General features: G+C 40.4%; 1 protein-coding gene across 12 annotated transcripts in view; it reads right to left on the reverse strand.

Moving 5' to 3' along the window:
* Positions 1–23324, reverse strand: part of LOC124228780 (nuclear body protein SP140-like) — a 70266-nt gene that overhangs the window by 26258 nt on the left and 20684 nt on the right. For 8 of the 12 annotated variants that reach the window (XM_046643612.1, XM_046643615.1, XM_046643619.1 and 5 more), the window contains 6 exons: positions 21677–21760; positions 19248–19397; positions 11414–11497; positions 6762–6845; positions 3790–3834; positions 1675–1755 (listed from right to left, as the gene is read on the reverse strand). In XM_046643612.1, coding sequence (XP_046499568.1) covers positions 1675–1755; positions 3790–3834; positions 6762–6845; positions 11414–11497; positions 19248–19397; positions 21677–21760 — 528 coding nt within the window. The remainder of the gene's footprint in view (positions 1–1674; positions 1756–3789; positions 3835–6761; positions 6846–11413; positions 11498–19247; positions 19398–21676; positions 21761–23324) is intronic. The other 4 variants (XM_046643621.1, XM_046643618.1, XM_046643622.1 and 1 more) reach the window with 4 other exon arrangements.

A 23324-nucleotide genomic window follows, 5' to 3' on the forward strand; every position in this document is an offset into this window, starting at 1 on the left:
TACAAATGTCCCCCTTTACCCCTTTTGCCCACTCCCCAACTCCCTTCCCCTCTGGTAACCACCAATATGTTCTCTGCATCTACGTGTGTGCTTGTTGTTGTTTTTAATCTTCTATATAAGAATGAAATCATATGGTATTTGGCTTTCTCCATCTGACTTATTTCACTTAGCATAATACCCTCAAGGTCTATCCATGTTGTTGCAAATGACATGATTTCATCTTTTTTATGGCTGAGTAGTATTCCATTGTATATATACACCACATCTTCTTTATCCATTCATCTGTTGAGGGGCACTTAGGTTGTGTCCAAGTCTTGGCTATTGCAAATAAAGTTGCAATGAACATAGAGGTGAATATATCTTTTTGAGTTAGAGTTTTCATGTTCTTTTATAAACACCCAGAAGTAGAATAGCTGGCTCATGTGGTAGTTCTACTTTTTAATTTTTTGAGGAATCCCCTTACTGTTTTCCATAGTGGCTGTACAAATTTACATTCCCACCAGTAGCATATGAAGGTTCCCTTTATTCCACATCCCCTCCAATACTTGCTATTTCTTGTCTTTTTAATAATGGTCATTCTGATGGGTGTGAGGTAATATCTCATTGTGGTTTTGAGTTGTATTTCCCTAATGATTAGTGATGTTGAACATCTTTGCATGAGCCTGTTGGCCATCCGTATATCTTCTTTGGAAATATGTCTCTTCAGATACTCTTCCCATTTTTGAATCGGGTTATTTGTTTGCTTGTTGTTGAGTTGAATGAGCTCTTTACGTATTGCGGATATTAACTCCTTATGGGATATATGATTTGCAGATATCAAATGATGGTGGTCTTGATTTCTTTTCTCCTTATTCTCTCTAGCTCTGTCCCTCCAAGTCTCTCCAATCCCTCTAGCAGGATCCATTCCTTCTCTCATTGTCTCTCTTGATTTCTTCCCTTTCCTGCTGACATTCTTTATTTGTGAAGCGGAAGCTTATCTGCATCAGGCCCTGTTCTATTTCCCTTGGAAGCCTGAAGGTCTCCCTTTGGGCTCTGACTGCATGACCACATCGGCCTCCTACTAACCTCACATAGCTATCACCTGCAATGAGATGCTCAGGACATGGGCCTCTGCTCTTCCTCCTATTTTGATCTCAGGAAAAAACAAGTATCCTTTTTCCTGTGCTTCTATTTCCTTATCTCTAAGGAGAGATAATAACAGTTTTCCTGGATAAGTCCTAAAGTTTTGTGAGGGAGCCTCACTCACCAAAGTTCTTTGAAAAGAAAAAAGTGCCATATAATCCAATAACCTGACGACCAACATGTGACAAAAACTATAATTTGGGCTTGAGAGTTGTTGATCTGTCCTTCTGACAAGTAGATCTCAGAACCATGTTTCTTTTGAACCTATCCAAGATTATGAGAATATAATAATGTTATTACTAAGCACTAGATAAGTGTCTTTTATTCTTTATAGAAAATAAGAGGTGGGCAGGAGTTAAGATCACAATATTGAGTCTTTAGTATAAATAAGCATAAAGAGTAAAAGAAAAAAGATGCTCTTTTCTTGGCATTTATCTACTACAACACAAAGAGGGAACAAGTTTATTCTAAGAATAAGGGTCATGCTGTTCAGCTCTGAATACAGCTGCCTGACACCCTGCAGCCCAGCACTGGCAATCCCCCCTTCCTTACCTGGCCCACATCTTGGTGGGGAGCTTGAGGCTGCCCGGGGTTCTTCTGCATCACAGATCTCTGAACAGGCATTGCTGTCCTCTGCAGAAAGGAATGAAATCCATTGGAGGTCTCAGCATACAACCAAGGGAACATCATGGCAAGAAAACTCCTACTGAAGACATGGGAAGCTGAAGTATCTCCTTAGATGGGACTGTGCCTGTCCCAGACCATCTTGGTCTGCCCTTTGGGTTCACCTGGCCTCCAGGATGACTCACTCCTATCATTGTCACCAGAGGCTGAGAACCATCCACCATCTCCCCCTTTCTCCATAGGTCTAATTCTCTCTTTACTTCTTCACCTTCCCCGTTGGCTCTGCACGTTTTTTCTGTCTCTGCCCTTGTTTCCTGCTGCCAGTATCTCCAGATGCTTCTCTTTGTTTTGATGTGTTTTTATCTCCTCTGCTCCTGTCTCTTTTTCTCTTGCACCCTTGACACTGCTCTTTATCTGTTTTCCCCATCTCACTTATTTCCTTCCTGCTCCCTCTCTCATACTGGGTGTCAGGAGAGACATCTCTGAAATAGTATAACATACCCTGATCAGGGAATGGGTTAAGGAGCAGAGTGGGCCAAGGCAACACCACCAAACACAGGGAAAAGCTGCTCAAAGGCCCACATATAAAAGAAAGATCAGAACATTGCAATCACTGAAAATATTTACACTATCGTCAGAGATGAGGCAGAAGAAATGGCCTGGGGCCCCATGGTGAACAGAAGGCACAGAAAGCCACAGGAAAAGTAACTGATTTAATCCTAAGGCAATAAAGATTACCACCACTTTTAAGTGGGTAAGTAATATAATCTGATTTACATCTTGCAAACAACAATTGTACTCAAGTGAAGAAAATGAGTAGGATGCGAGCAACAGAAAATGGGACATTCATGCCCTTTGACTGAAAATGAGTAAACTCAAGAAGGAAGAATTTCCAGTTTCATGGAAGAAGATATTGGTTCCAATTTTGGAAGTGTCAGTTCCTGAAAGGCATGGAGAAGTTCTTGGGATAAATGTCTTCAGTACACAGATGGATGACCTGGGAAGACAGGTCTGCCTAGCAGGCATGCACTTGAGATTCACTCGTCACCTGAGAGTAGATGAGACTGCCCAGGGAGAGGAGTATTACTCTTGGAGTATGTTATGGGCACCTCTCTCTACTGGGGACACCTTAATCTGAAAACTCACTCCTGAGATAAACCCGTTTTGCTGGAAGATGCTCCAGTCTAGTGACTTGTGCTTCAGCATTACAGGATCCCAACTTTCTTCTCTCTTTCCTATACAGCAGTTGTCACGCTTTACTGATCTTTGAATTATTTTGATATAACTCTTTCTCTACATAATTTCCTTCAACGCTTTTTTTTTTGGTATTTATTTGCCTCTCTATATAATTTCTCTAATTTTTATCTCTGTATCTCATTTCTTATTGAGGTTATCCCCTTTCGACATTGCCTCTCACTTTCTCCTTTTCTATCTCTGCTCCTCTGGGTCTTATCCTTCTGGGTGCCTACAAAATTTCCATTATTTTATATATATTCCTCATTCTCACAGATCCCTTCTCCCAAAGTGACAAAAGTTCTTCCGTTTTCACATGGACCACCACCCCAGAGAGCCTTCCCTCATCAGCTCTACCTTAACAGTCTCCCATGTGAACTTTCTAAATTGTAAGCCTATCAATCAATTCACAAAGCTTATTTCCGTGTTCCTGCTACTTAAGGAAGTAGGTTGAAAATAATCGCCTTGCCTCACTTTCCATAACCTGCTGATGTTTGAATTTTTGTGTGCCTTTATAAATTCACCCAGGCACTCTGCTTTCATGCCCCAGCTGCCTTTGGCATATTCTGTTTCCCTACCTTCTCCATGCACAGATACTTTCTCTGCTCAGGAGCTCAGCTCATTTTTATCCTTTGTCTCTCTCACAGGTTCAAAAAAATCAAAACAAAAGACGGACACAATTCTATTTGTATGGGTGTGAATATGAAGAAGAGAATGGTAGGACAGGAGAAGAGGGAGATTTTTTTTTTCCCCATGCTGACCAGAAAACAAAGATTTATTGAGGTTGTTGGGAATTTAAATCATAATTACCTTTTCTCTCAGCTGGCAGTAGGCTGAACACCTTCTCTGGTTCTCCTTTGTGAGTCATGTGGGGAGATTTGGGATCACAGGTCATGGCAGAGAAACAAGGAAATGATGGACCACAGAGGGTGATCAGAAACAGACCTGAGCGTGCTCATGCCAACCACAATGGGAAAGCGATATGTCTGCTGCAAGCACTGTCCCTGGGACCCACACCAACTGTTCTGCTTTTTTCCCATCTTGTTGCCCCTCATTCTCCTTCTCTCTACTTCTCAGTGTCCTACCTACAGTTCAGCCTCCACACACTTCTTTTGTTTCCTAGTTGTGCATCTCTTTAACTGTCTGAACTTCTCTCCCCCAGCTTTTCCTGTCTCTTGTTTTTAGGTCTTGTTTTTGGTTTGGCTTTGTTTTTTCGGTGACACTGTATCTCTTTTCTCTTATTATCTTTCCTAGCTCTTTTAGTCTAGATCTCTTGTAGCCCAAGTGCTTGGGTCCATGCCTATGTGCTCTGGCTCTCAGTAGTCTCCGTTCCCTCCCCACTAATATTATTTGTTTTCCTTTCTTAAAGTCTTATATTGGATCCTGGTTCACCCCCTGGGAACCTGCAGAACTTCTTGGGCTTCCTCTTCATCTTCTGGCCACATGACCCTGCTGTGACTGCCAGCTGGCCTCACACAACCGTCACGCTCAGCAACACACCCAGGATGTGCTTCCTCTTCAAATTTGCTACTTTGCCCTTGCAAAAAATAATCTGCCTTCGTTTTTGTCTTTATCTCCCCATCCATAAAAGAGGTTACAACAGTTAGCATGCCTGTATCTTAAGGTTTTGTGAAGTAAAAGGATCTCTTGACAATCCAATAATCTGATGGAGACTGTCAGAAACCTTGCACATCTTGTCGCCCATCCCTTGTTCTCTTTCTCATTTTCACCCTTTCCATGTGTCTCTACTTGTTCTGTTTCTACCCATGTAGCTTTCTGTTGGAATCTCCTGATTTGTTTCTTTTCCCATGTCTATTCCCACCCCCCTTTTCTCCCACCTGCTTCCTTGATGCTTTGCTTTACGTCCTCTCCCTGTCTCTGGTCCTGTTGCTTTCTAGAGCTGGCGCTCTGGAAAAGTATGTAATTTCCACATGTTTCACCAGATTAGTGAGCAAAATGGAGAGCAGAGTGAGCCAAGAAAGCTGTTCCAAGCATGGGGTTAAGCACGTGCAGAAGTTTAGATGAGAAAGAATAATCAAAAAATTAAAATTACTGCAAAGTTTTATGCAGATTTTGAATTAATTGCAGGAGAGGCAGACATGAGGCTGGAGCCATGGGAAGGAAAATGGATTTAATCCTTATGACAACAAGATGTTCTTGATTTAAGGTAGAAAAGTAAGATAAGCTAGCTAGCTTGCATTTTCAAAGAGTCATCTAGTTGAGTTAGAGGATGTGATGGGAGTTAACGGATGTGATGGGAGCGTGATTAAGGGAAGATATGAGACTAGAGGCTGTTGCTTTAGTTCCAGAGAAAAGAGATATTTGTCTACAGTTTTTGTGTTGGGTGTGGAAAGGAATGGACAGGTGGAGACAAGTTAAAGGTATAGTTGACTAAAACAGATGATATATGAGGTGTGTGAGTTGAGGCAGGGGATGAGTCACTGATGACTCCCAGGTTTCTGCTTGAAGAATGGAACAATAGTGTTCTACACTCAGATAGGGAACATCAGGAAAGAAGGCAGATATGGAGTCAACAAAGATGGCTTCTGAAATTGTGGAAGTGTCTCATATTGAGGTTCCTGAAAAACGCCCAGATGGAGATGGCTTTCAGATCCCTGCACAAACTTATTCAGGCACTCAGGTGAATGAGCTTAGAAGACAAGTGGGCCAGAGATAGGAACTTTGGGATTATTAAGTTATAGATGGGTGTAGACAAGAATGGCTGGGGGAAGTCCCATTGCCTCTAAATATATTACCAAAAAGTGCCACTTTGAGACTTGAGGACACCATAATCTGACAACTCACTGCTACCATGTTCCACTCCTAGTGCCAGAAGTTGCCTCTGTGCACCAACTCTTCTCTTAATTCCCACAATATCCAAACTGACTTTATCCCTTGTACTCAGTGTCCCTACTCTATTGACTTTTTGTTCGTTCTCCTTTATTTTTTTCTCTAGGTATAACTTTATGCCCCTACCCACTCTTTCCATTCCTTAGCATTTCCCTCTCTGAGTTTCTCTCTTAAATCATGTACTCTACCTTTTTAATTCTACAACTTGTTTGATTATTGAGCTTATCTCATTTCTGTGGTTCTCGTTTCCCTGCTTCTATCTGTTCTATTTCTTAACTTTCTGTTTCTAATTTTTCAACCTAAAATTTAAATCTAAAAATTTAAACTTCAGCCTTTCCGTATATTTTGTTCATCTCACATATTTCTTCTCCCATATCATTAAGATTCTTGTCTTTGCCATTGACAAATGAGCTGTGATCCTTCCCAAAGCCAGATCCATTTCAAAAGTCCTTCACACAAGTTTTCTATATTGCAATTACACTCATTATGCCTATGTTTCTGGCACAATCTCGGGGAAAGTAGATTGAAAATTATTTCTCCTTCTTAATAACACATACGAACCTGGTAATATTTGGATTCAAATTTTATTTAGGTGAAATTGAGAGTCCACTCCAGTCTCTCTTCATTTAATAACTCCATCAATATTTTTCATTCTCCCTCTCTTTGCCTATATCCAGGAAACTTCAACCAGTCTGAGCTCATCCTTCCTTCACTGCTTCTGTCTCTCGAGAAAAGCAACCAGAAGCTGGGCATAGTCTGTCTATCTGTGTATATGAGTGTGGTTGGATGGACTGATGGATGGGTGTACAGATGGATGGATGGGTGGGTGGTGGGTGGGGCAACAGGAAGGGAGATGGAAGAATAGGTGTTTCTCTGTATTGATAGAAAAATAAAGCTTTAATTAGATAATCTATCATTTAAATCCTAATTACCTTCTCCATCATAAGGTACTAAACTGGGCATTTCTTCTGATTCTTCTCCTTCATCCATTTGTAGATTTACAAGTTCACAGGACACTGAAGAGAGAAACAGGAACATGAGGGACAATTGAGAATGACCTAGAGTCTACCTGGATGTGGTCAATATTCAGAGTACAGCCGAGCTCTGATGTTCAGAGTGCAGGAGAACTGCTCCTGGGGAATAAAAGTAGGTTTGCATCAACCGAGCTTTGCTCTGCCCCATTCAGCACCTTGCTAGGCCCTTTCCCCTCCTCCTTCTCTCTCCTTCTGTTTTTTCCCTCCCTCTAAGCCTGTTTCCACGCATTTCTGCTTCTGTACCATGAAGCTATTCGGGAATCTCTTTGACTGTGACATTCTCTCCCTGACTTCTACCATGTCTTTGTACTTCTGTCGTCTTCTTCCTCCATGATGTTCTTTACCTCTTTGCTCCATTCTTTTAACTCACTTCCTTTTTGTCTTTCATGTACATAGTATTTCATTATTCCTATGGAATCCCTGGGAAGCAAGTTTAAAATTCTCTCTCTCTTCGCAAATCCCAACTTGGTAGTATTTAGGTTCCATGCACATTTAGACAAAATTGGGCCCCCTTAGGCAACTCCATTTGGTACCCCAATATACATTTTATCTTCTGTGCCCTTAAATTCTCCATGGAGGAGCTCCTCCATTAAGGTGCTTAGCCCTCTTTTTCCCCCTTGCCTCCCACACACTTGGGAAAAGTAACTGGAAGCTGAGAAAAAGTGTGTGCTTATGTTGGGAGGAAGGAAGGGAAATGTCCTTTGCATACAGACAGGCAAACAAATTTAATGAGGTAACTCATCATTTAAATCATAATTACCTTCCCCATCACCTGGTAGCAGTTTGGGTATCTCTTCAGCATCACTTCCATTAGTGCTTTGGAGAGCTTTGTGCTCCCAGTAAACTAAAGAGAAACATGGAAATGACCAACCAGACATGGTGGTGAGGAAACAGACCTCAGGGTGCTCATGCTGAGTTCTGGTGTTCAGCACTTGGGTGAGCTTCTCCTTGGGAAAAAGATACAGTTGCTCCAAGGACTTCACCTAAGATTCACCAGAGCCGGGCTCTGCCTCTTTTCCTTCTTGTTCTTCCTCAGTCACATCCTTTCTCCTTTTCTGACCCCAAACACTATTGCTTCTATGCTGAAAGATCGTATGTCTCTCTGACTCTCTGGCTTCCCTCTCTGTCCTTTTCTTCTTCATTGGTCTTCCATGCTCTTTATCACTTTTCCTACTTGTGGCTCAGTTTTTCTTTCTATCTCTTTTCTAGATCTCTTGCATCCCACATGGCAAGTCTCAATCCTACCATCTCTTTGTGCTTTCCCCTGCTCCTGCCACCAAAATATATTTGCTGGATGAGAATCTCCTTACACTGAGCCCTGATCCACTCCCCTGGGTGTAGACTTCCTGGGGTCTCCTGTGTGAATTCCGCCCAGGTGTCCCTGGCCCTAACCCTCTGCCAGCCCCTCATGGCCATCATCGCAGTGAGTCATCAAGAATGCTGCTCGATCCACTTGCTTGGCTAATTTGACCTAGTCAAAGACCCTTATACATTTCAGTGCTTCTATTTCTTTATAAAATAGGAAAAAGCAACAGTTTATCCATCTGAATTCATAAGTTTGTAGAGATAAAATGACATCTTGTTTGCCAAAATTCTTTTCTTTGAATTTTCTTTGAACAATAACAGTAACGTAATGAAAAACATTTGATAAAAATTCGAATCTAGATTTCAGAGCAGCTGATCTCCAGGACCATGTTTCTTTTGGGGCTTTCCAAAGTTAGGCACAAAATAATAACATTATTTTTTTTTTAAAAAAAAGAATGAAACAGTTTTCATTCTCTAGAGGAAATAAAGTAGGGTAGGTATAAATTCAAGTCTTTGAGATTAATAGGTATGAAAGACATCACCTTTCTTTAGCATATTTCTACTGGAGTATGCACTTAGGAACATTTATGTGACTCATGGATTACAGGACACGTTGGTTCCTTTGAATGTGGAGGATGAGTGGAGTAAAACATAGGAAACATCAGCTCTGAATTTAGCCACCTGACACCCTGCAGCCCAGGGCTGGCCATCCTCACTTCCTTACCTGGACCATGTCTCGGTAGGGAGCTCAAGGCTTCCTGAGGCTCTTCTCTATCACAGATTTCATAACAGCCCTTTCTGTCCTCTACTGAAAGGAATGAAATCCCTCAGATATCTCAATTTATGACCAAGAAGGAAGCACAGATAGAAAATAGTAAGAAAACAAAGAAAGCCTGAGAAACTGGAATGCCCCACTCCTCAAAACAACCTCATCTGAAAGTTAACTTTGCTTCAACAGCCTTCACTACAGGCTGAGAATAATTCATCCATCATGGGGAATCTTCCTTTTCTTACACCTTGTTCTCTTTCTCCTTTTTCCCTTTCCATTTGATTCTGTACATTTGAGCCGTCTCTGCCTCTGTTTCTTTGTGCTGGTGTCTCTTGGAGCTTCTCTTTCTCTTGGTGTGCTTCTCTCTTCTTATCAGTTCCCACAACTTTTTCTCTTGCTTTCTCTAATGCTGCTCTTTCTTTCCTATTCTTTGTCTATCAATTGGTCCTTTCTAGCTTTTTCTAAAGAAAGGCCTTCCTGAGACAGTATCTTTTAAAGAGGGCTTAACCAAATCGGAGAAGGGTAAGTGGAGAGTAGTGGAACATAGAGACAGTTCTGAATTAGGCAGAAAGTATATGAAAAGGCTCAGATATGAAAGAGAGATTTAACAATTAAAATTATTGGGAAAGAAAGTTTATTCTATCTTGAAGTAATAGTGTAGGAGGCAGGTGATGAGGCTGGGAAATAGATAGGTGGTGTATTGTGGATGACAGTGGATGCCTCTAAAAGAAATATTTATTTAATCCTGAGTGTAGTAAGAAGCTAAGTAGGGGGCCGGCCCGATGGCACAGCAGTTAAGTGTGCCCGTTTCACTTCGGCGGCCTGGGGTTCGCCAGTTCGGATCCTGGGTGCGGACATGGCACCGCTTGGCATGCCATGCTGTGGTAGGCATCCCACATATAAAGTAGAGGAAGATGGGCACGGATGTTAGCTCAGGGCCAGTCTTCCTCAGCAAAAAGAGGAAGACTGGCAGCATATGTTAGCTCAGGGCTAATCTTCCTCAAAAAAAAAAAGAAGCAGCAGCTAAGTAGGAAAGTAATACAGTCTAATTTTCTTTTCGGATGCCTCATCTAGTTGAAATGCAAACAATGTAGTTGATGGGAGCAAGATTAGAGGGAGTAGCTGAGCAGAAGGCTGTTGCTCCGAGAACCGTCATAGTGACAGAGAGCTGGATAGGAGATTTGGCCCTGGGGATGTGACAGATTGACAGGTGGGAGATATTCTGAAGGAGAAATGACTATGTACCATGAGTAACTGGCATATATTTGAGGGCAAGATGAGTCATAGATGACTCCTAGGTTTCCAACTTGAAAAACCATGGGTCAATAGTGATCTATCACTGAGGGAAAGAATGAGGAGAGGTTAGATCCAGCTTGAGCAATGAAGATGCTGCTTTCAGTTCTGGAAGTGCCGAGTTTAAGGTTCTTGAAAGGATTCAAGTGTAGATATCTATCAGACCCATGGTCTTCAGGTTCATGGATAAATGGACTCTGAAGATAATCTAGGGTGGAGATATGGTCTTGGGAATCATGGGAATATTCAAGGAGAGCCTATTGAAATCTGAGCATTTTGCAAGTGCCACTTGGATGATAAGGGACAGTTTAATCTGAAAACTCACAGCTAACATTGTCAATGCCTGTGCCAAAAGCTGCTTATATCCAGTGCTCTTACCTCAAACCTACAATGCCCCAGTCTGTTCCTCTCTCCCTTTTAGCTTCTTTACTCTCAACCTATTTTCCATCCATTCTCCTTTAACTTTCTCTACATAGTTGCCTTTGTACCTCTCCCTGACTTTGCCCATTTCTCAGTATTTATTTTCCTCTCCATCTTTCTCTTTCTATCTATTTTCTCTCAGTTTTTATCTCTGATCCTTGAAAGGTTTTTCAGTTTATTTCTTCTCTGCTGTGACTTACACTTCCTGCCCCGCCTTCTCTGTTTCTCACACTTTACCTTCCCTTCTGAATGCCTATACTATTTCAAATTTTGTCTCTCACTGTGATTTCATCCTCCAGGTTCCCCCCTCTCATCGTCTCCAAAACTTTCCTGTTGGATGTTGACTGTAGTACCAGGGACCTTCAACTGGCCAGCTCTGTAACGAAGGTCTCCCACATGAACCTGACATAACATGTTATTTCCAAGTTCCTCTTAATTGTTATGCGAAATTAATTGAAAATTATCCCCCATGCCAACTTAGGAGATAGGATTTTATGAAAACTGGATCCATTCATGTAATTTGTCATCTACTCCTGTCTATCTTTTCCGTTTTCTCTTTTATATTCTCCATCAGTGGATACTCTATCACTCAGGAGCTCAGATTCCTTTTCTCATTGTCTCTCTCACATCTGTGGGCAGGTAAGAACAGGTAGAAATGGGGGCTACCAGAGGTCTAGGATAGGAGATAGAATGTAGGCTTTGTTTCCATCAAGACAAGGAAACAAAGATTTAATATGGAATTGATAAATTAAATGATAGTTACCTTGTATATCACATGGCAATAAGCTTGGTCTATCTTCTAATCCTCTAACATTATCCATTGGGAGAGGTAAGTGTTCACAGGACACTGGAGGGACAAGAAGATGACAGAACTCAGATAGTGACCAGAGAAAAGACCTCTGTGTACTCAAGCTGAACTCTGATGTTCAAGCTCCAAGGACCCCCACCTGAGCCCCAACAGAGCCTTGTTCACCTTTTTCATTGAGATGCACACATCCTAAGTGCCAGATAGCTGTGTAACCAAGATCACAGTTAAGAGTTGGAACTTTTCCACCATACCAGAAAGTTCTCTTGTGATGATTTTAAGCTATCAGCAAGCACTGTTTTGATTTCCATCATCATTAAGTCCTTTCTTTCTGGTACTGTACTTGTCTGTACTGACGCTCATACAAATAGGATCACACAGCATGTACTTTTGTGACTGGCTTCTCTTGCTCAACACAATGTTTTTGGGATTCATCCATGTCCTTACATCTATCAGTAGTTCATTCCTTTATATTGATGAATAGTATTCAAGTCTATATATATCATAGTTTGTTTATTTACTCTCCTGTTGCTGGGCATTTAGATTTGTTCTAGATTTTAGCTATTCGGAATAATGCTACTATAAATTTTTTTGTATAAATCTTTGTGTGAAGGTATGTTTTCACTTCTCATGAGTAGATACCTAGGAGTGGAACTGCTGAGTTATGGGTTAGATTTAACTTTATAAGAGACTATCGGTTTTCCAAAGTGGTCATATCACTTTCTATTCCTACCAGCAACCTATATATGGGAGTTCTAATTGCTTCATATTCTCCCCAATATTTGGCATTGTCAGTCTTTCTAATTTTAGCAATTCTAGTGGATGAATGGTAGCTCACTGTGGTTTTAATTTGCATTTCCCTGATAATTAATGACATCCTACACTTTATGTTCTTATTGGCCATTTTATGTCTTCTGCAGTGAAGTGTCTGTTAAGTCTTTTGAGCTTTTTTTGAATTGATGGTGTGTCTTTTTATTATTTATTTGTAGGATTTCTTTATATATTCTGGGTACAATCCCTTTTCAGATACGTGCAGTGCAAATATTTTCTCCCAGTCTATGACTTGCCTTTTCTTGTTCTTTTTTTTTATGCTTATTTTTTTTTTATTGAGTTATTGATAGGTTACAATCTTGTGAAATTTCAATTGTACATTAATGTTTGTCAGTCATGTTGCAGGTGCACCACTTCACCCTTTGTGCCCACCCCCCACCCCACCTTTCCCCTGGTATCCACTAAACTGTTCTTGGTCCATAGTTTTAAATTCCTCATATGAGTGGAGTCATACACAGATTATCTTTCTCTCGCTGGCTTATTTCACTTAACATAATTCTCTCAAGGTCCATCCATGTTATTGCAAATGGAATGATTTTGTTCTGTTTTGCAGCTGAGTAGTATTCCATTGTATATATGTACCACATCTTCTTTATCCATTCGTCTGTTGCTGGGCACTTAGGTTGCTTCCACGTCTTGGCTATTGTAAACAGTGCTGCAATAAACATTGGGGTGCATAGGACTTTTGGGATTGCTGACTTCAGGCTCTTTGGATAAATACCCAGTAGTGGGATGGCTGGATCGTATGGTAGTTCTATTTTTAGTTTTTTGAGGAATCTCCATACTGTTTTCCATAGTGGCTGCACCAGTTGGCATTCCCACCAGCAGTGTATGAGGGTTCCTTTTTCTCCGCAACCTCTCCAACATTTGTTGCTATTAGTTTTAGATATTTTTGTCATTCTAACGGGTGTAAGGTGATATCTTAGTGTAGTTTTGATTTGCATTTCCCTGATGATCAGCGATGATGAGCATCTTTTCATGTGCCTATTGGCCATCAGTATATCTTCTTTGGAGAAATGTCTGTTCATGTCTCCAGCCCATTTTTTGATTGGGTTGTTTGATGTTTTGTGGTTGAGTTGCGAGAGTTCTTTATATATTAAGGATATTAAGCCTTTGTCAGATATATGACTTGCAAATATTTTTTCCCAGTTAGTGGGTTGTTTTTTTGTTTCAATCCTGTTTTCATTTGCCTTGAAGAAGCTCTTTAATCTGATGAGGTCCCATTTGTTTATTCTTTCTATTGTTTCCCTTCTCTAAGAAGGCATGGTGTCTGAAAAGATCCTTTTAATACTGATGTCAAAGAGTGTACTGCCTATGTTTTCTTCCAGAAGCCTTATGGTTTCAGGTCTCACCTTTAGGTCTTTGATCCATTTTGAGTTTATTTTGGTGAATGGTGAAAAAGAATGGTCAATTTTCATTCTTTTACATGTGGCTTTCCAGTTTTCCCAGCACCATTTGTTGAAAAGACTTTCTTTTCTCCATTTTATGCCCTCAGCTCCTTTGTCAAAGATAAGCTGTCCATAGATGTGTGGTTTTATTTCTGGGCTTTCAATTCTGTCCCATTGATCTGTCCACCTGTTTTTGTACCAGTACCATGCTGTTTTGATTACTGTAGCTTTGTAGTATGTTTTGAAGTCAGGGATTGTGATGCCTCCCGTTTTGTTCTTTTTTCTCAGGATTGCTTTAGAAATTCGGGGTCTTTTGTTGCCCCATATGAATTTTAGGATTCTTTGTTCTAATTCTGTAAAGAATGTCATTGGGATTCTGATTGGGATGGCGTTGAATCTGTAGATTGCTTTAGGTAGAATGGACATTTTAACTATGTTTATTCTTCCAATCCATGTACATGGAATGTCTTTCCATCTCCTTATGTCGTCATCCAGTTCTCTCAGAAAGGCCTTGTAATTTTCATTATATAGGTCCTTCACTTCCTTAGTTAAATTTACCCCAAGGTATTTTATTCTTTTTGTTGTGATTGTGAATGGTATTGTATTCTTGAGTTCTTTTTCTGTTGGTTCATTACTGGAGTATAGAAATGCTACTGATTTATGCAAATTGATTTTATACCCTGCAACTTTGCTGTAGTTGTTGATTACTTGTAACAGTTTTCCAATGGATTCTTTGGGGTTTTCTATATATAAGATCATGGCATCTGCAAACAGCGAGAGTTTCACTTCTTCCCTCCCTATTTGGATTCCTTTTATTCCTTTTTCTTGCCTGACTGCTCTGGCCAGGACCTCCAGTACTATGTTAAATACTATGTTAAATAAGAGTGGTGATAGAGGGCATCCTTGTCTCATTCCTGTTTTCAGGGGGATGGGGTTCAGTTTTTGCCCATTGAGTATGATGTTGGCTATGGGTTTGTCGTATATGGCCTTTATTATGTTGAGGTAGTTTCCTTCTATGCCCATTTTGTTCAGAGTTTTTATCATAAATGGCTGTTGGATCTTGTCAAATGCCTTCTCTACATCTATTGAGATGATCATGTGGTTTTTATTCCTCAGTTTGTTGATGTGGTGTATAACGTTGATTGATTTGTGGATGTTGAACTATCCCTGTGTCCCTGGTATGAATCCCAGCTGATCCTGATGTATGATTCTTTTGATGAATTGCTGAATTCTGGTTGCCAAAATTTTGTTTAGAATTTTTGCATCTATGTTCATCAGTGATCTTGGCCTGTAGTTCTCTTTTTTCGTGGTGTCCTTGTCAGGTTTTGGTATCAGTGTGATGTTGGCCTCATAGAATGTGTTAGGAAGTGTTCCATCTTCCCTAATTTTTTGGAATAGCTTGAAAAGGATGGGTATTAAATCCTCTCTGAAAGTTTGGTAGAATTACCCAGGAAAGCCATCTGGTCCTGGGGTTTTAGTCTTTGGGATCTTTTTGATTGCTGTTTCAATCTCTTTCCTTGTGATTGGTCTGTTCAAATTGTCTGCCTCTTCTTGAGTGAGCTTTGGGAGACTGTAGGAGTCCAAGAATTTATCCATTTCCTCTAGGTTATCCATTCTGTTGGCATATAGTTTTTTGTAGTATTCTCTTATAATCTGTTGTATTTCTGCAGAGTCTGTTGTTATTTCTCCTCGCTCATTTCTGATTTTGTTTATTTGAGCTTTCTCCCTTTTTTTCTTTGTAAGTCTGGCTAGTGGTTTGTCAATTTTATTTATCTTCTCAAAAAACCATCTCTTTGTCTCATTGATCCTTTCTACTGCCTTTTTCGTTTCAATAGTATTTATTTCTGCTCTGATTTTTATTATTTCTCTCCTTCTGCTGACTTTGGGCTTCATTTGTTCTTTTTCCTCTAGTTCGGTTAGATGTGCTTTAAGGTTGCTTATTTGGGATTTTTCTTGTTTGTTAAGATGTGCCTGTATTGCGATGAATTTTCCTCTTAATACAGCTTTTGCTGTATCCCATATGAGTTGGTATGGCATGCTATCATTTTCATTTGTTTCCAGGTATTTTTTTATTTCTTCTTTAATTTCTTCAGTGATCCATTGCTTGTTCAGTAGTGTGTTGTTTAGTCTCCACATCTTTCTGCCTTTCTCAACTTTTTTCTTGTAATTAATTTCTAGCCTTATAGCACTATGATCTGAGAAGATGCTTGTTATTATTTCAATTTTTTTAAATTTGTAGAGGCTTGCCTTGTTTCCCAACATATGGTCTATCCTAGAGAATGTTCCATGTGCACTTGAGAAGAATGTGTATTCAGCTCCTTCAGGGTGGAGTGATCTATATATGTCTATTAAGTCCAATTGTTTTAGTTTTTCATTCAGCTCCACTATTTCCTTGTTGATTTTCTGTCTGGATGATCTGTCCATTGATGTGAGTGGGGTTTTGAGGTCCCCTACTATTATTGCGTTGTTTTTAACATCTTCCTTTAGGTCTGTTAATAGTTGCTTTATGAATCTTGGTGCTCCTGTGTTGGGTGCATAGATATTTATAAGCGTTATTTCTTCTTGATGAAGTGTCCCTTTGACCATTATATATTGTCCCTCTGTGTCTCTCTTTACCTGTCTTATTTTGAAATCCACTTGGTCTGATATGAGAATTGCAACACCTGCCTTTTTTTCCTTGCTATTTGCTTGAAGTATCGTCCTCCACCCCTTCACCCTGAGTCTGTGTTTGTCCTTGGGGCTGAGGTGTGTTTCCTGGAGGCAACAAATTGTTGGATCTTGATCTTTAATCCATTTTTGCCACTCTGTGTCTTTTTATTGGAGAGTTCAATCCATTCACATTGAGAGTGATTATTGATGCATGTGGACTTAATGCTGTCAATCTGTCGCTCATTATCTTGTTTTCCTGTGTTTCTTTTCCTGTGTGCTTTAGACTATCCATTTAATACTGCAATTTCTTATGCTGGGTTTCTTAGATTTTTCCTTATCTATGATTTGTGACTCTGTTCTGTACTTTATTTTAGTGTCTACCTTGAAGTTTGTATTTAGAATCTCGTGTATAATATAGTCTATTCTCTGGTGGTCTCTTACTTACTCAACCAATACTGATTTAGACCCTTTGCTCTTCCCCTCCTAAATAATTATTTTCACTTTTTATTCCAATTCGTCTTATTCATTTGTAGTTAGAGTGCTAAGATCGTCCTTGTTTTGGTAGTTTCCTTACCTTTACCCTAATGCTATAGTTGAATATTTGCTATCCTGTTCTGGTTCTATCCATCGGTCTCCCTAGTCTGTGGATTGTGTCCCCTTTCTCCCTTTTTTCTTTTATCAAGTATGAGAGCCTTCTTGAGGATTTCTTGTAATGGAGGGCTTTTAGTTACAAATTCCCTTAACTTTTGTTTGTCTGGAAAAGATTTAATTTCTCCCTCATATCTGAAGGAAATTCTTGCTGGATAGAGTATTCTTGGCTGAAGGTTTTTATCCTTTAAAGCTTTGAATATATCACTCCATTCTCTCCTAGCTTGTAGGGTTTCTGTAGAGAAATCCGCTGACAGTCTGATAGGGGCTCCTTTATAGGTTATTCTCTTTTTTTTCCTTACTTCCCTGAGTATTCTTTCCTTATCATTCCTATTTGCCAACTTTACTATTATGTGCCTTGCGGTGGGTCTTTTTACATTGACAAATCTAGGAGATCTAAAACCCTCCTCTACACACATTTCTCCGTTGATCCCTAGATTTGGGAAGTTCTCTTCAATAATTTCGTTAAGCACACTTTCTGCTCCATTTTCCTTTTCCATATTCTCGGGAATTCCTATGATCCTTATGTTCTTACTCCTCATTGAATCCATTATCTCTCGGAGATTTTCCTCATTTTTTTTAATTCTTAGTTCTCTTTCTTCCTCTGTCTGGCACCATTCAGCCTGTCTGTCCTCGATTATGCTGATTTGCTCCTCTAGGTTGTCTACACAGGCATTCAGGGAATCCGTATTCTGTTTTAACTGGTCCATTGTGTTTTTCATCTCAAGTAATTCTGTTTGATTCTTCTTTATGATTTCAATCTCTTTTGTGAAGTAACTCCAGAACTCGGCTTGTTTCTCTATCTTTCTCTCTACCTCATTGAGTTTTTTGATTATAGCTGCTCTGAATTCATTATCACTTAGTTTACCTAATTCCAAGTCCTCAGGACTTAATTCTGTGTTTTTATTGTTTTCCTTCTGGTCTGGGGCTTTTATAAATTGCTGGATGGTAGAGGAGCGGTTTTTTCTCATGGTGGTAGAATTCAGTTGCAGTTACAGCCTGTCGCCACTAGATGGGGTCGAGAGCGGCGTGTTAGCTCTCCGCCTTGGGGCAAGATGGCTGCGCCCACTGGCTTTGCCGTGGGGGGAGGGGCTGTTACTCACACGTGCCGGTCTGGGTTCAGATCAGTTCTGTTCTCTGGTCTCCCAAGGCCCTTGATTTATGGGGTCCCCGCGGACGGAAGCTTTCCCCCCCGCCCCCGTCAGCGGGTCTCCACTGAATCAGCGGCAGGAGTCCTGGATGATCCCCCGGTCGCGCGGCCCCTCCCCCGCTCCTTCCCGACCGGCGCCGCAGCGATCGCAGACTCTAGGGGAGGGAGCAATGTTCTCTCCCACCGTTCCAGCGCCTCCGAAGGTGTAAAGCTAGGTTTATGATCTCCACCTTCTTGGTATTGTAGGTCTCTAACGAGTTGGCATTATGTTTATTCTCTGAAATTCAGTTCTTCCAATCTTTTGTTGTATTTTGGAGGGGAGAGAATCCGGGGTCAGCTCACCCCGCCATTTTGCTCCGCCCTTCCTCCACCTTTTCTTATTCTTAATGGTATCTTTGGATAAGCAGAAGTTTTCAATTTTGATGAAGTCCAACTTACTAAGTTTTTCTTTTATAATTCATGCTTTTTGTGTCCTATGTAACAAATTTTTGCCTACCATCAATTTGCAAAGATACATTCGTGTGTTTTCTTCTAGAAGCTTTACAGTTTTAGCCTTAACTTTTAGCTTTGTGATCCAACTCGAATTATTTTTTGTGGATGGTGTGAAGTAGGAGTGGAAGTTTGTTTTTTCCATGTTTTCTCTGCCTATTTTCAGGTCTTTCCAGAACTCATTCTATTTCTCTCCTTTCTCACATTTCTACTTCTTGTCTTGGCCCCGTTGCTGCCTCTACCCTACAAAATATTTGTGCATCCTTGATTCTGAGGGCGTCTCTCTCCTTGGCTACTCTTGTCACCTTGTGTTTCTGCCTTTCCCTTCCATCTCTTTCGCCTTTTTCAGTCTAGTTTTTCCCTTCTGGCTCTCTCTATACCTATGCTATTCCAGTGTCCTACCCTCTCTATTTGTGTTTTTTTTCCCATTTCCCCTTTGCCATGGAACCCAGACACTTTTTCTTGGTAAATAAATGTCTCCTTGCCTCAAGCTCTGGTCTACTCCTCTGCCCTTATTCCTGGCTTCCTGGGGCCTCCTTTCTGAACTACGAACACATGACACAGCCCTTTTCTCTCTGAATGTGCTACAGTCACTCAAAGTCATCCAGGCAAATGCTGGACTGTCAGTCAACCTTACCTGCTTGTTCAGATTCTTGGGCACATTCGTTTGTCATTTTCTGGGTTTTTATTGTACCATGTGGGTCACAAAATGAATCTTCTTCCCTTATACTCTTCTGCTGTCCATCACTGAGATGCGCTGCGATTCTATCTCTAGGTAGGCTGTCGTCTAGATCACATTAGAAAGGTTGTAGAATTTCTTCCCCTTCCCTTCATGATGACCTTCTTTTACTTTTTACTAATAACTGTTATTAATCCTTCCACCACCCCATTCTCATTCTCACTACCCTCAATAGTAGATCAATCTCCAAATATATTTTTTATAGCCTCTGTACATTTTGTGTGTGTGTGAGGAAGATTAGCTCTGAGCTAACATCTGTGCCAATCTTCCTCTATTTTTTGTATGTAGGATGCCTCCACAGCATGGCCAATGAGCAGAGTAGGTCTGTGCCCAGGATCTGAACCCGTGAACCCAGGCCCCTGAAGTGGAATGTGCGGAACTTTAACGACTGGGCCACAGGGTCGGCTCCCACTTTTGTACTTTTTTTATTGACGTATAATTGATACGTAACATTATATTAGTTTCAGGCGTACAACATAATGACTTGATATTTGTATACATTGTGAAATGATCACAAGTCTGGTTAATATCCATCATACATAGTTAAACATTTTTTTCTTGTAATGAGAACTGTTAAGATTTACTCTCTTAGCAACTTTCCAATACCTAACACAGTATTATTAACTACAGTCACCATACTGTACATTACATGCCTATAACTTATTTATTTTATAACTAGAAGTTTCTACCTCTTGACCCCCCCACTTTGTACTTTTTAACGTACATTTTATACTTTTAGCAATTTGTCTTTATTCAAAACAATAAGTATGATTGTTAAAATAGATCCAAATGTTATACAAATGTAGTAATACATTTTTAAAATATGGAACACCTGAGCTATAAATGCAAATTAAAGGACACCCATTGATAGCATTCTACAAGACTGGCTGTATTCTTATAGTTTTTCTTACCTTGGTCATTTCCAAGGAAAAAATGTCAATATTTAACAAGTAAATAAATTTATTATAAACCATTTGGCTTAAGGATGGAGACCTTTTCTTGAGCTTAAAGACTGTTTCACTCACTGCTACTCTAATCTAGGAAATAACTTTCTTTTCAGTGGGTGTCTAAGGAGCAAAATTGAAAAACTTAGAGCATTGACTAAATGTTTAGTTATTGGAGTCAGATAGCATTATAATAATAGTCGTAAACAGCAATTACTTTCCATCAGAATTACTGTAAGTGCTTCACATAAATTAAATCATTTAATTCTCATAACAACCCTATTTTAGATATAGATATGAATATAGATTTGTAGATGAGGGGATTAAAACACAGAAATTAAGTAACTTGCCCAAGCAAGCAAGTGGTGGAGCCAAGACTTGAAACCCAGCAAGGAGGCCTCAGAATCTTTGCTCTTCGCTGGTATGGAAGAGAGGGTGTGAGTCCCAGATAGGCCAAGTCCTAGTTGTGTAACCTTTCACAACTCACTAACTATCCTCAAACCTCAGTTTCTTCTCCTGAAAAATAGGAATAACAAAACCCTTATGATAGAATTGATACAAAGATTAAGTAAGATGCTACTTGTAAAGCGATATCTGGGTTATAGTAACTGAGGAGGAATTCATAATTTTCAGGATTAACGTCTTACGTGTTGTAGTGTAATAATTAGTTATTAGTAATAATATGAATGAGAAGATGATTGAAAAGCTAGAAATAGTGGTTATTGGTTACAAATGGACATAGTTCATATATGAGCATTAAAGACACTGATCCACGTGAAGTGATGACGTTGTGCTTGGTGGTCCATGAAAGCAGTTGTTACTATGTTATTGTTAGTCTTATTACTGCCCTCGATTCTATTCTCTCGTCTCTTATTTACTTTCCTTTTTCTCTCTTTTCTACACAGCACTACCCCTTCCACATTCTCTTCTACACACAATTACTGCTCATTCTCTTCTTATCTTTTATTGTGAGTAATATTTACATCAGTCCCTTCTTTTGACAAACCAAAGCCTCCCTCTTTGGACTTGGACTTGTCACATAGGACCAAACCTTTACTCCTTCCCAGATCCACTGAATTCCTAACTCAAAATTACTGCAGTCAGCTCTTCCCCTTAATTCTGGCTCATGGTCACACTGAGATCTTCCCTGTTGGGTTCATGTTCCATCTTCTTAGTTGTCATATATGCCTGGCAATATTCTTGGATTTCACATCCAGTTGGTTCATTGGGAACCCATACAACACACCCCTGCTCTGGCTTCCTCATGTCCTTCTGCATCCCTTCCCCAGGACATACTTATCACTCAGGAGCTCAGTCTCTTGATCTCTGATCTCCTTTCCTCTTAGCAGAAGAGAAAACAAGTTTCTATCAAGTCATCATTACCTTGTTCATGGTATAATTGGAAGTTGAGCACCCCCTTTGTCTCTTCTTCATCAATAATTTGGTATTGAAAGTTGTCACGTATCACTGAGAAGAGAAAGTAAAAGGCAATTAGAGATCTCAGGCAGTGACCAGGAGTTGCATCTCACAATTACACATCCAGACACATCTTTGACTCTGGTAGTTCAAAGGGAATCTTCCAGCCCTCAGGGAACCCTGGGCTTCAGTGGGTCTCATGTAGCCTGTGAATTGATGTTGCTCCTGGAATCCTATAGCTGTTCCACATAGAGATGCACCTTTCAAGATTTAAAAAACGAAGGATACGAGAAACATTGTCAACAGTGCTTAACCCCCTTCAAATTGATCAGAGAATAGTGAAAAACAATTTAAAATAAGTAATACGTGTGGAATGTGTTTTGTAAATTCTGCATGCAAGCAGAGATAGGGAAGAAGCAGAGGGATTTCTTCAGGAGAAAGGCAATGTTTATAGAGAAATAGACCTTCATAAGAAAAAATGAAAGCCCCAACATCTTTTAGGCATGGAGATTTTAAAAGAAAAAGAAGAAAGAGAGAGAGAAAGAAAGAAAGAAAAAAAGAAAAAAGGAAGGGGATCTTTGGTCTATTGTGTCAGGGAAGATGATCTGGTTACAGAGATAGACATTAAAGAGGAACAAATGCTTCCCGGGGTGAGTGGGTGGTGAGAGAAACAAAGAAAAGACACTCTGAAAGGCACAAACAGGAAGTGAATCTCACAGTTGTACCAGTGACCCAGGGAAGTGGTAACAAGAAAAGTGCAGGAAAGCAGCCCAGGGCACCCCAGCTTGAGAGCTGCATTCCAAAGTGACTCAACAAACATAGATGGAAAAGCAAATCTCCTAAGACATGAGGAAAAACACCCAAGAAATATAGAAAGATGCCAGGCAAGAAGGATAGGTGATGGTGGCACACCTCCTGGGGGCAAGACCCACTGAGGGATCCAACAGTAGGGAAGGGGTGAAGGTAGAGAGGACCTATGGGGAGGAGAGATGTTTTTCTCATGAAGACGTTGACTTCATGTCCAGGCAAAGTCTGGAGGAGGACATGGGGGAGTAAATACTGTATGGGTCAGATCTAGAAAACGTAAGGAGGCTCCCAAGCACAGACATTTCAGTGAAGGTTTGGGCACATCACTCTCTTGTCAGCTTCTTGGCTTTGGACCTCTGACTCTCAGCTCCTGTGGACAGCAGGGTTCAGGAGGCGCCAGCAGCTGCACTGGGCCAGGCAGCAGGCAGTGCAGCTCCTGGGCGGTGGCAAGACTCAAATGTGGGGTCACCCCAGCTCAGGGAGCTCTGGAAACTAACACATGTGATGTGGGTGCTGTGGCCTGGGGAGGGGGATCCTCACGGTCCATGGAGAGAATCAGAGTTCCTGAGATGTGGGCAGTAAAGCTAACCGCCATTCCCTTCATATCTATGGCCTGAGGAGGTCCTGGTTACAAATATAATATTGACTTGAAATTTGTGACCAGTATCTGACTTTGTCATTTCTCTTACTTGGATATATCATAATGTGGAAATGAGATAATCATATATCCATATATACAGATACATCCAAGATATCCATATATCTCATAATCATGAGAAAAACATAATAAATGTATGGTCTTCACAAA

The sequence above is a fragment of the Equus quagga genome, chromosome 17, assembly GCF_021613505.1.
Source record: "Equus quagga isolate Etosha38 chromosome 17, UCLA_HA_Equagga_1.0, whole genome shotgun sequence".
NCBI classification, from domain to species: Eukaryota; Metazoa; Chordata; class Mammalia; order Perissodactyla; family Equidae; genus Equus; species Equus quagga.